Source organism: Hemiscyllium ocellatum, chromosome 24 (assembly GCF_020745735.1).
Source record: "Hemiscyllium ocellatum isolate sHemOce1 chromosome 24, sHemOce1.pat.X.cur, whole genome shotgun sequence".
In the NCBI taxonomy this organism is placed as follows: domain Eukaryota; kingdom Metazoa; phylum Chordata; class Chondrichthyes; order Orectolobiformes; family Hemiscylliidae; genus Hemiscyllium; species Hemiscyllium ocellatum.
Genome location: NC_083424.1, coordinates 15806912 through 15820094, shown reverse-complemented (window position 1 = coordinate 15820094; position 13183 = coordinate 15806912). Strand labels below are relative to the sequence as shown.

General features: G+C 41.3%; 1 protein-coding gene across 1 annotated transcript in view; it reads right to left on the bottom strand.

Annotated features, from left to right (window-relative positions):
* The window catches only part of coro1cb (coronin, actin binding protein, 1Cb), a 145920-nt gene that overhangs the window by 59098 nt on the left and 73639 nt on the right, over positions 1 to 13183 (bottom strand). The window contains exon 3 of the mRNA XM_060843508.1: positions 10178 to 10300. Coding sequence (XP_060699491.1) covers positions 10178 to 10300 — 123 coding nt within the window. The remainder of the gene's footprint in view (positions 1 to 10177; positions 10301 to 13183) is intronic.

Below are 13183 nucleotides of genomic sequence, written 5' to 3'. Positions count from 1 at the left end.
AACTGATTGGGGGCAGATGTTCGCAGGTAAAGGGAGGGCTGCAAAATGGGAAGCCTACAGAAATGAGATAACAAGAGTCCAGAGAAAGTATATTCCTGGTAGGGTGAAAGGAAAGGCTGTTAGGCATAGGGAGTGTTGGATGACTAAAGAAATTGAGGGTCTGGTTAAGAAAAAGAAGGAAGCATATGTCAAGTATAGATAGGATAGATCGAGTGAATCCTTAGAAGAGTACAAAGGCAGTGGCAGTATACTTAAGAGGGAAATCAGGAGGGCAAACAGGGGACATGAGATAGCTTTGGCAAATAGAATTAAGGAGAATCCAAAGGGTTTTTACGAATACATTTAGGACAAAAGGGTAACTAGGGAGAGAATAGGGCCCCTCAAAGATCAGCAAAGCGGCCTTTGTGTGGAGCTGTAGAAAATGGGGGGGATCCTAAATGAGCATTTTGCATCAGTATTTACTGTGGAAAAGGATATGGAAGATATAGACTAAGGAAATAGATGGTGGAAAAATGTGCAGATTACAGAGGAGGAAGTGCTGGATGTCTTGAAATGCATAAAAGGTGGATAAATCCCCTGGACCTGATCAGGCGTACCCTCGAACTCTGTGGGAAGCGGAGGAAGTGATTGCTGGGCCTCTTGCTGAGATATTTGTATCATCGATAGTCACAGGTGAAATGCCAGTTGGCTGACGTGGGCCACTCTTTAAGATGGGTAGTAACTGTTTAAGAAAGGCGGTAAAGACAAGCCAGGGAACTATAGACCAGTGAGCCTGACATCGGTGGTGGGCAAGTTTTTTTTTTAGATTAGATTACTTACAGTGTGGAAACAGGCCCTTCGGCCCAACAAGTCCACACCGACCCGCCGAAGCGACAACCCACCCATACCCCTACATATACCCCTTACCTAACACTACGGGCAATTTAGCATGGCCAATTCACCTGACCCGCACATCTTTGGACTGTGGGAGGAAACCGGAGCACCCGGAGGAAACCCACGCAGACACGGGGAGAACGTGCAAACTCCACACAGTCAGTCGCCTGAGGCGGGAATTGAACCCAGGTCCCTGGCGCTGTGAGGCAGCAGTGCTAACCGCTGTGCCACCGTGCCGCCCCTAAGTTGTTGGAGGGAATCCTGAGGGACAGGATGTACATGTATTTGGAAAGGCAATGACTAATTAGGGATGGTCAACATGGCTTTGTGCATGGGAAATCATGTCTCACAAACTTGACTGAGCTTTTTGAGGGAGTAACAAAGAGGATTGATGAGGGCAGAGCAGTAGATGGGATCGATATGATCTATCAGTAAGGCGTTTGACAAGGTTCCCCATAGGAGACTGGTTAGCAAGGTTAGATCTCACGGAATACAGGGAGAACGCGCCATATGGATACAGAACTGGCTCAAAGGTAGAAGACAGAGGGTGGTGATGGAGGGTTGCTTTTCAGACTGGAGGCCTGTGACCAGTGGAGTGCTACAAGGATCGGTGCTGGGTTCTCTACTTTTTGTCATTTATGTGAATGATTTGGATGTGAGCATAAGTAGTATAGTTAGTAAGCTTGCAGATGACACCAAAATTGGTGGTGTAGTGGACAGTGAAGGTTACCTCAAATTATGTCTGGATCTTGATCAGATGGACCAATGGGCTGAGAAGTGGCAGATGGAGTTTAATTCAGATAAATGCGAGGTGCTGCATTTTGGGAAAGAACATCTTAGCAGGACTTATACACTTAATAGTAAGGTCCTGGGGAGTGTTGCTGAACAAAGACACCTTGGAGTACAGGTTCATAGCTCCTTGAAAGTGGAGTCGCAGGTAAATAGGATAGTGAAGGCGGCGTTTGATATGCTTTCCTTTATTGGTCAGAGTATTGAGTACAGGAGTCGGGAGGTCATGTTGTAGCTGTACAGGACATTGGTTACGCCACTGCTGGAAATATTGCGTATAATTCTGGTCGCCTTCCTATCAGAAAGATGTTATAAAATCTGAAAGGGTTCAGAAAAGATTCACAAGGATGTTGCCACGATTGGAGGATTTAAGCTATAGGGAGAGGCTGAACAGGCTGGGGCTGTTTCCTCTGAAGCATAGGAGGCTGAGGGGTGACCTTCGAGGTTTACAAAATCATGAGGAGCATGGATAGAATAAATAGACAAAGTCTTTTCCTTGGGGTCGGGCAGTCCAGAACTAGAGAGGGTAGAGGTTAAGGGTGAGGGGGAAAATATATAAAAGAGACCTAAGGGGCAACTTTTTCACGCAGAGGGTGGTATGCGTATGGAATGAGCTGCCAGAGGGTGGTACATTCGCAACATTTAAGAGGCATTTGCATGGGTATATGAATAGGAAGGGTTTGGAGGGATATGGGCTGGGTGCTGGTAGGTGAGACTAGATTGGGTTGGGATATCTGGTCAGCATGGACGGGTTGGACCGAAGGGTCTGTTTCCAAGCTGTACATCTCTATGATTATGAAAAACTGTCCAGTGAAAATACATGGTAGAAATTACAAATAAGAAAGGAAAAGTCACTTTGATAGGATTGTACTGTAGGTTCCCCAACAGTAAGAATGAAATTGAGAAACAAATACATAGGGAGATCCCACATATATGTAAGCATAATCAGGTTGTAATAATGGGGGATTTTAATTTTTCAAACATTAACTGGGGTTACCATAGTATGAAAGGTTTGGATGGTGAAGAATCTATTAAATGTGTTCGAGAAAGTTTTCGTTATCACTGTGTGGATGGTCCTACTAGAGAAGAAATAAAATTTGACCTTCTCTTGGGCAATAAGGCAGGGCAGTCAGTGAGGAACACTCTGCATCTGGCGATCATAATTCTATTAGTTTCAAAATGATTATGGAAAAATGATAAGCCTTCCATAAAAGTTAAAGCTTTAATAGGAATGAGTCAAATTTTAATGGCATGAGACAAGAACTTTCAAAAGTTGATTGGAGTAGACTGTTTGCAGGTAAAAGGATGTCCGACAAGTGGGAGACATTCGAGTGTGTGATGAGGAGAGTGCAGAGGCATCTCGCTCCTGTTAGAGTGAAGGATAAGACTAGATTAAGGAACAATGGATGACTAAAGATATTGAGGTTCTAGTCAAGAATAAGACAATCTTATTTTTGAAATTCAATTGAATTTCTTAATCAACATAGTGTGTCGGGGCCTTCTTAAGAAAGAAAATCAGGAAGGCAAAGAGGGGATATGAGATAGCATTGGCAGATAAAGTTAAGGATAACCCGAAGAGATTCTACAAATACAAAGACCAAGAGGATAACTGGAGAGCAAGGTTAGCTATCACGGAATTCAGGGAGAACTAGCCATTTGGTTTATTTTCCCTCATGCATCAGAGGTTGAGAGGGATGACCTTATAGAGGTTTATAAAATCATGAGGGGCATAAATAGGGTAAATAGACAGTCTTTTCCCTGGGGTGGGGAGTCCAGAACTAGAGGGCATAAGTTTAGGGTGAGAGGGGAAGAATTAGAAAAGGGACCTGAGGGGCAACTTTTTCACACAGACAGCAGTACATGTATGGAATGAGCTGCCAGAGGAAGTGGTGGAGGCTGGTACAATTACAACATTTAAAAGGCATTTGGATGGGTGTATGAATTGAAAGTGTTGAGTGGGCTAAGTGCTGGCAAATGGGACTAGATTAGATTAAGCTGTCTGGTTGGCATGAACAAATTGGACTGAAGGGTCTGTTTCCATGCTGTACATCCTATGTCTCTTATAGGTCAAGGTGATCATCTTTACGTTGAGATGGCAGCAATAATAAATATTTCATGTCACTTTTTACTATGGAGACAGAAATAGAGTCTAGAGAATACAGAAAAATAAATTTTGATGTTTTAAAAACATTTCACGTTACAGAAGAGGAAGTCCAGGTAGTCTTAGAGAATATAACCATGGATAAATCTCCAGGACCTGATCTAAGAATGTTGTGGGAAGTGAGAGACGAAATGTTTGCACCATCTATAATTATGAGTGAGGTGCCTAATGACAAGAGGGTGGCTAATGTTAAGAAAGGTTGTAAGGAGAAATTGGAAAACTACAGACCTGAGAGTCTGACTTTAATTGTTGCTAAGTTGTTGGAGGCGATTATAAAATACGATTTACGGACATTTAGAGAGGCAAGGATTGATTCGGGATGGTCAACGTGAGTTTGTGAGAGGAAAGTCCTGTCTCAAATTTGATTGAAATTTTTGTCAAAGTTACCAAAATACTGATGACGGCAGAGCAGTAGACATTTATTTGGATTTTAGTAAAGCCTTTGACAAGGTTCCACATGGTAGATTAATTAGTAAAGTTGGCCACATTGGATTCAGGGGAAGCTTACCAACTGGATACATAATTGGCTTAACAGCAGGAGATAGCGGTGGTGGTGGGGTGCTTTTCGGACTTGAGGCCTGTGATCAACACCTCCAAAGAGATCAGTTCTGGGTCCGCTTTTGTTTGTCATTTAAATAAATAACTTACATGAGTAAGGAGGCATGGTTAGTAAGTTTGCGGATTGCACCAAAATTGGTGGCATTTGACAGTGAAGGTTTTCTAAGATTACAAAGGGATCTTGATCAAATAAGTCAATGGGCTGAAAAATGACAGATGGAGTTCAATTTGAATAAATGCAAGGCATTGGATTTTGGCACAACAAAAAAAGGGTAGGACTTATAGAATAGAGGGACCTAGAGGTACAGGTACATAATTCTTTGAAGTTTGCATTACATATAGACAGGGTGGTTAAAAAGGACATTTGGCATGCTTGTCTTCATTGCTCAATCCTTTGAGTCAAGGAGTTGGGATGTCATGTTGAGATTGCACAGGACATTGGCGAGGCCTCTTCTGGAATCCTGTATCCAGTTTTGGTTACCCAGTTATAAGAAGATATTATCAAGCTGGAGAGGGTTCAGAAGAGATTTCCTGGGATGTTGTCAGGTATGGAAGACTTGAGGTATAAAGAAAAGCTGGATAGACTGGGACTTTTTCACTGGAGTGTAAGACGTTGAGAGGCAATCTGGTAGAAGTTTATAAAATAATAAGAGATATAGAGAGAGTTAATGGTAGTTAACTTTTCCTTAAATAGGGAATTTCAAGACCAGAGACACATTCTTATGGAGAGAGGAGAAAGATTTATCAAAAATAGACAAGAGGGACAATTTTTTTTAATAGAAGGTGGTTTGTATATGGAATGAACTTCCTGAGAAAGTGGTGGCTGCAGGTACAATTACAACGTTCAAAAGAAATTTAGATAGATACACGAATTGGAGGCATATGGGCCAGAAGCAGGCAGGTGGGACTAGTTTAGTTTGGGATTCTGGTTGGCATGGACGGTTGGACCGAAAGTCTGTTTCCATGTTGTATGACACTGACTCAGACCCTCCAATCCAGGCAGCATCATGGTAAATTTCTTCTATAGTCACATACTTTCATTAAAGTGATGACCTGAAATGCATATAATACTCCAGCTGTGATCGAATCAGTGTTTTATACTGTTCCAGCAGAACCTACTTGCTCTTTTATTTATGCCTCAACTAATAAAGACAAGTTCTGGATTAGTGGTGCTGGAAGAGCACAGCAGTTCAGGCAGCATCCAAGGTGCAGCTAGTGTGCCTTCTTAACCACCCTACAAATATTAATGGATATGCATATCAAGATCCTTCTGACCTTTAGTATTTCACATCAGTCATAGTGCAATCCTTTTCAGTGAGTCCTGCCAAGTGCATGACCAATTGAATTCCATTTGTTACAGCTCTTCCCAGTTATCAATCCACTAATGTCCTCTTGCATTTACACTTTGTTATGCACAAACATTTTGATTATATCCACTATATTTAGGTCTAAATCAACAAGGCCTGCAGAACCCCACTAGAAAGACTTCCAGTTTCCTACATCAGCCAATTTTGAATCACTTTGCCCTGAATTGCATGTGCTCTTATTTCCTCAGCCAGTCTGCCATGAGAAACCTTATAACAAGCCTTGTTAAAGTCCATGTTGACCACATCAAATGCATTAACTTCATCAACATTCCTGGTTACCTTTACAGAAGAAAAAGGTCTCAAACATTACCTTCCCTTAAATTCACGCTGACTCTTTGATTAAGTAGTCTTTCTCGAAGGGCAGACATATTCTAACCCTCAATTATTTTCAGGAATCTTTCCACCAACAAGATTACATTGATTGGTCTATAATTTAATGCTGTCTCTCTTCCTCCCTTTTTTAAGAATGGAGCAACTTTAGCAGTCCTCTGGCACCTCATCTGCAGCATGAAAAGATTTGAAAATGATCCTGTCTTCCCTTGCCTCCCTCAACAGTCTGGGATACATTTCATTCAGACCTATAGATTTATTCACTTTTAGGGACTGCTAAAATTCACTACCACCTTCTATTACTTTTATTAATTTCTTCTAATATTGCAGTCTTCCAGCCCAATGTCTACACCAGTCTCCTTTCCATTGTGAAGATCAATCTCAAGCATTCAATGAAGTCTTTGCCCACATCCACATACAGATGACCTCCACGGTCCCTAATGGACCTCTTACCTTAGTTATTCTCTTGTTCTTTATACATTAAAGTAAAACCTCTGTTTTCCTTTATTCCTGAAAATGATTTTTCAGGACTCTCTTTACTTGCTTCAATTTCCATTTTAGATTTGTGCGTCTAGAAAAGATTGACTCATTGCTGGATAAATCTCATTAGTGAGTCTAAATCCTCACAGCAGGACCTAACAGCAAATGAATGGAAACAGTGATAATAACTGTGTTGAGCCCTTGTAGATCAATATTATGCAACAGTACAACCACAAAATCAAAAGAAAATGTGCACATGCCCCTGGTCAATGTTAAATCAGTTTAGGGATTCTGAACACAGCCCACAGCCAGAACAGCCCCTGTCAAATTGATGATATCACCATATAGTTCAAGAATCACTAACAAACTTCATAATGGCTCACTAAAAAATAAGTTGTGGATGCTGTAAATCAGAAACAAAGACAGAAATTGCAGCAGTTCTGAGGAAGGGTCACGTGACCTGAAATGTTAACGCTGATTTTTCTCCATAGATGTTGCCAGACCTGCTGAGCTTTTCCAGCAATTTCTGTTTTTGTTCTTAATACCTCAATTTGATGACCACATGCATGCGCACATGCACAGCATGCAGAAAATTACCCCAGTGAACGAGCATTTTCAGAGTTGAAGGAAAAAAACAAGAAGGAAAGCCATAAATATGCAAGGGGTATGGGAAGGGTGATGGTGGCGTGTGCCGTGAGCAAACATGTCGTTTGTTTGGAACATTGGGATTTGAACACTTAAAGAGACTTCACCCAATATTAAACTCATGCACCTCCTTGGATTGTAATACTGTTAATATTGTAAAAATCCTCAATTTTGCAAAATATAGGCATTATGGGAATATTATATCCAATATATCACCTTCTGCTTATATATTATCTTCTAGAGTGGTGTCAATTTGTATTTGATTACAACTCTATGATTTATTGCCCATCTCTGTTCGTGCTCAACAGTGGTTAGATACCTTGTACCAGTGCAGTCCATATGCTGGATTTATACCCTCCTTACAGACAGTTGAGAGGAGATTTAATTGACATGGAGAAATAGGAGGGACTTGGACAAAATAGATCTGTAGAAACTGTTGTCCATTCCACTAAAGGTGAATGACAAAAAAACCCAAAAAAGGTGACAGGAGGAAAACGCTGATCAAAAAATGTGGTATGCACCCAGAGTGCACTGCCCAAGAGAAAACAGATTTAAATCAAAGCTTTCAAAGGGGAAATTGGATCATGTGAAGAGCAAATAATTTTAAGGTTACAGGTGAAGAATGGATGGGGCTGTACTAGCCAACTTGCTCTTGCTGACAGACACAAGTGGTTGAAAGGCCTTCTGTATTTTAAGCATTCTATTCCATGAAGCACTTTAGGATATTTTATTGTATTAAGAAAAAACAACTATAAAATGCAAGATACTGCTGATAAGCACAAAATTCAAAAATAAATCTTCAGTAGGTTAGGATCAAGAGCAAAGAACTGGTCTCAGCCTTCACTGGGCAGTCAGCAATACAATCAAAAACAAACTGTGCACCAAATCAAAATGTAGATTAATACTCAATCAGGAAAAATATTAAGACTGCATCATTATTTCTGAACAAAAAAAAGCTTTCATTTTAAACTATCAGGACAATTTACAGGAAAATCATCACCTCACTCAATCTAAACACCATCTTATGCAAGTATTTTGCAATGTCACAGGATAACAAGTAGAAGTAGTTAATCTTTGAGAACATCATTCAGCATTGTGGATACAGGACTGCCATCTCCAGCTGAGTGCTCTTGGCAGTTCCAACATGCCATTCAAACCAGATGTTCTTTCAAAACGTAGACTTGGTTTAACAAATTATTTGACAGACAGGTAAAGTATCCATATTAAGCATTCTAATACTTCAGCAGGCTGACTAGAAACATTTGGTGGATTAATAGTTACACCAAGACTATTTTCACCTTTATTGCTCAGAGCTATAAGGTTTCGGGTCTCAGCATATATTGCTCTGCACAAAGTCCATCAAGTCATTCCCTGGACCAGGCTCTTGGCTAGCTAGGCCCCTGACCTCAATTTCTCTATTAATGCTGATAGTTCATTACCATCAAGAACTTTAATGCTTGTTGAAATAACTCCACAGATGCCAGTATCCTGTTAACAAATCACCCTTTATTCACACATGCATAGTACTTGACACGGACTGGGATCCTCAGACTCTGCTTGACTTTGACTGTCTCGTGTATCTCAAATCAATTTTCCGCTGGCTGATTTGGGCTGTTAACCCGGTCCAATTAGGGAACTCAGTTGGAGGGTCCATCTGGCTGACCTCATTACAATTACTACATCCCTCTCCCTCTATGTCCAGGGATGTTGGCTTTTTTGTTGAGCCTCCTGGGGTATGTTCACACCAAGTCCAGTTCCTCAGACTCAACAACAGGTGGTGTATATCGGACCGTAGACCGCCTCTTGTGCCTAGAGTGTGGGAGAAGAAATTCAACCTCTCCTTCAGGCGGTCAAGACTTTGAGGCTACAACATCTGCCATGTCTGACGCAGATTCCAAGGTTTCTTTGATGCTAAACAGAGGGGAAGAACTCACAGGTCCCAACAATCTTTCCACCTCTTCTGAGGGGCAGGGTACGTTTTATTCCTGTCCTGTTTGCAAGTTTGCAGCTTTCATGTGGTCCACGTGCTTGTTCAGGACTGCCTCCCTGAAACTCTGTGCATCCTGGGACCATAACTCTCACATCTATGCTTATCTATGTAAGGCCACTTCCACAGTTTCGGCACCAAACCTCATCCCCTGAGGTAAACTCTCCCTCTTATCTACCTCTGCCCCTCCCCCAATTCTAGTTGTGATGGTCCTTATGTTTCCCCCATTACCACCAGTTTTAGTTTTGCCAGGACCTAATGTCAGAATGTGGACGCAAAGAGATTATCAGTGGTGACCAAAATGATGTCCAGAAAATTTAAAACCAGAAAAGGACTCTTTCAATGACACCACCACTGATGGTGTATCTACCAGGAGGCAGCTCAACACATTCACTATTTGGCCTCCTGGATGGTGTTCAAACTTTTAATTATATGCACTTAGAATGAGAACCCACTGCTGAATTTGAATTGAAGCTATGGACGGCACAGCTTTGTCCCTTCGAGTAGCCCTAGCAAAGGTCTCTGGTCTGTTACTATTACAAATTTACATCCAGAAAAGAATTAATTCTTTCTCCCAAAGATGACTGCTGAACCTGCCTTCCCTATCTGGGCTTATTTGCGATCTGCATCAGCCAGGAAGCATATGCTGAAGGGTGTACTTCTCCTCTGGGCCACCTGCGAGGCAACACTATTTTTAAGATACCTTACAGGGAGACATCACGTGTCAGCACCAGATCTCACTCACATTCTGAGGTCCGACCGGCAGGCCTCGTTACAATCATATTTGTATAGTCAATTTATTCAATTATCTTTTGAACCACAAAGTTGAGAGATTTTCCTGGATGTTTTAAAATGTTAATGTATCACTTCAATAATGGCACTAAATATAATTCATTACATATAGGAATATGCCCAACAGGCTACTTAGCCCACTCAGCACATACTCTTGTCAGCTACAAAAAGAAATATGTGTACAGTAGAACTTACCATAATTGTACAATCCTCGGAGCCACTAGCGATAATTTGGTCATTGTGCGGGCACCACTCAATGTCCAGCACTGGTCCTGTGTGTCCACAAACGGTTGGATATGACTTGTCAATTCGGCCAGTCTGTGGAGAGAGAACAGTGGTATCAACATGTTGTTTCAAGTACTAATACGAATACCAATGATTTCTGTAAGCTCCAAATAGATGAAGCACAGCTCTGAAACCACCACAACATGAACCAAATTCCAATCATTCTAGTGCCACATCAAGCATCGGGGCAAATTTCAGTGCAGTTATTCTACTGAAAAGTATCCATGTACAAATGTTCAAAATGAAGTGCTAAACTGGTTATAGCTGACATACTGCAATCACTATTATGACAAGTGTTGGCAAGGGATGCATGTATGATACTACTGTTTTCATACAGGCAGAGAACAAAATAAGTTTCTGCATCTGGCATGAATAGCACCTCAGTTAAGTGAATAAAAATCAGATATTCAAAATGCTTTCCCAGTAGAAACACAAATGTTACAAGCAAACCTGATGCAAAGCAAGTGAATGACAAAAGTCCAATTTCCCATTTCTTTTTCCGAAAAGCACATAATGCACAGTTGGCAGTCAAGTCTTGACCTTTGCATGTTGCATTTAGAATTTATTACACAAAGCAGATTATGCTGGCTTGTGTGTGTATATTGCTGTGCAGCACAAAGGAATATCAGCATTAGTATATGCCCAGAGAAGTGCAAGGCAAATGTACATGAAATCAATTGTAAGCAGAAAACAAGTCACTACCATGATACAAGTGTGTTTTGGCAATATACTAAGCTGTCTCATGTGCTAATTTCCACTGTGTCCCTTCCTTCATGCATTACCATCACCTCACCTCACCACATAGCTCTAGAATGTAGACTAACCTCCATTTAACCTCCCGTCTCTCACTGTGAACTAGCAGTCAAAGTTTACAGATGGGGCTCAGGGATACTTTGAAACCCAAACAGCCCCCACTCAGTTTCAACCAAGAAGCATCTGACAACAGAGTTTGAATGGAGTTCAAATTAAGTTCCAATTCCCAAATGGACATATGGCCTGAAAAGGTGCTTGACAAGGTACGTGGCAGTTACACAATCACTTAAGGCATGCAGCCAAGACCCAAACAATAAAGAGGTTTTGGACTGTAAACTTCTGCTTCAGTGACTGTGGAAATGAAATTGGAAGAAGCTCAAAGGCGTTAAAAATTAAGCTTTGTAACTTGACACTGAGTTACAAAGTGATTTGCTTCATTATGGCAATGGCTGGTAGGCTGATGTATGAAACATACTTCGCTTTTGAATTAATATGATAAAATGATAAATAATATCCACACAATGATAATGTCCGTAACAAGGTGGTCATTAAGAAACTGGACTCACCACAAACAATTAGTGGCTACAAGAGGAGAAATAGTGCAGCAAATAACTCACTTGGCTCTCCAAATCCTGTCCATGTACAAGGGGATAGTGAGGTCTGCAGATACTGAAAAGTCAGACCCAGTGAAGTATGGAACTGCAAAAAGCATAGCAGGTCAAGCAGCATCTGAGGAGCAGGGGAGTCAACGTTTCAAGCCGGAACCTTTCATCAGAACTGGAGAGGGTGCAGGGGCGGAGAAGTAAATAGAGGGAGAGGATGGGACTGGGGAAAGGTAGGTGCGATGGCAATGGGTGAATGCACAAGTCAGGAGTCTGATGGAATACTCCCCACTTGCCTGACGATTGCAGCCCCAACAACACATAAGCAGCTTGGCACCATCCAAGTCAAAGCAGCCCATTTGATTGGCATCACATCCACAAGCATCCACTCCCTCTACCGACATTCAATAGCAGCATGGTGTACTGTCTACCAGATGCACTGCAAGAAATTCAAAAGATGCTCAGACAGTATCTTCCAAATTCTCAACCATTTCCATCTAGAAGGACAAGGGCAGTAGATACATGGGAATATGACACATGCAAAGTCCCCTCCAAACCATTCACCACCATGACCGCAAAACACATCGCTGTTCCTTCACTGTTGCTGAATCAAAATCCTGGCATTCCCTCCCTATCAGCATTGTGGATCTACACAAGGCACAGACTGCAATGGTTCAAGAAGACAGCTCACTACCATTAAGAGCAACTAGAGAGGAGTGATAAATGCTGGCCTAGCCAGCGATATCCAGCCCATGAGTGAATTAAAAAACAAAGGACTGCTCTCGGCTCTCAGACAAACCCTTTATTCTCACTAACACTCTCTGCCAAACTGAGAGGTGGCTTCAACCAGGCTCTTGCCTTTACTGCTCAGTCTGGTAGGGTTTTCAATGCACAAATATTTCCTGCAACAGATATATCCTTTGATGTTCCTCAATGCTGTTTGCCACAGAATTGCAGAACACGAGAACATAGTTAAACCCATTAAAAATAATCGATAGAAGAAAGTGATTGAGCTAATCTAATCCTTGGATTCACATGACAAAAGTGACAGGGTCATATTACCTGGAAAAAGTGAATGATGAGGCAGTAATCTACTTGATGGCAATGCTGATACCATAACTCAAGAGCAAAACTCAGTTTACATTCTTGCTAATCTTGAGATTGGATTACATCCTTGTTCACTTTAACTCATTAGTTTGAAGATGCTGCAAAAGCTGGCGTGCAAATCAGTTTTAAAATGAAAATTCTGTCCTAAGTTAATTACAATGGAGGCTTGCTCATTGCTGTACAATTTGTATACAACATTCTCAACTTTTGTAGAAATCAGACAGAAATCCAGCAGGGACAGAAAAAGCCGCCACTATATTGTCCATTCCCCCATGCACACGCAAAACACCAGATTAATAAAGAATACAAACAGTGCAAAGAACTGCAGAAAGTTAGAAAATACAGCAAACAGAAGCAGATTGCAAACACAAGGATAGAGGGGTCAGGAGTCTAAAATGATGAAGAGCTAAGCAGAAAATGTTATTTGAACGAAGTTCCACGACTTCTTAAAAAA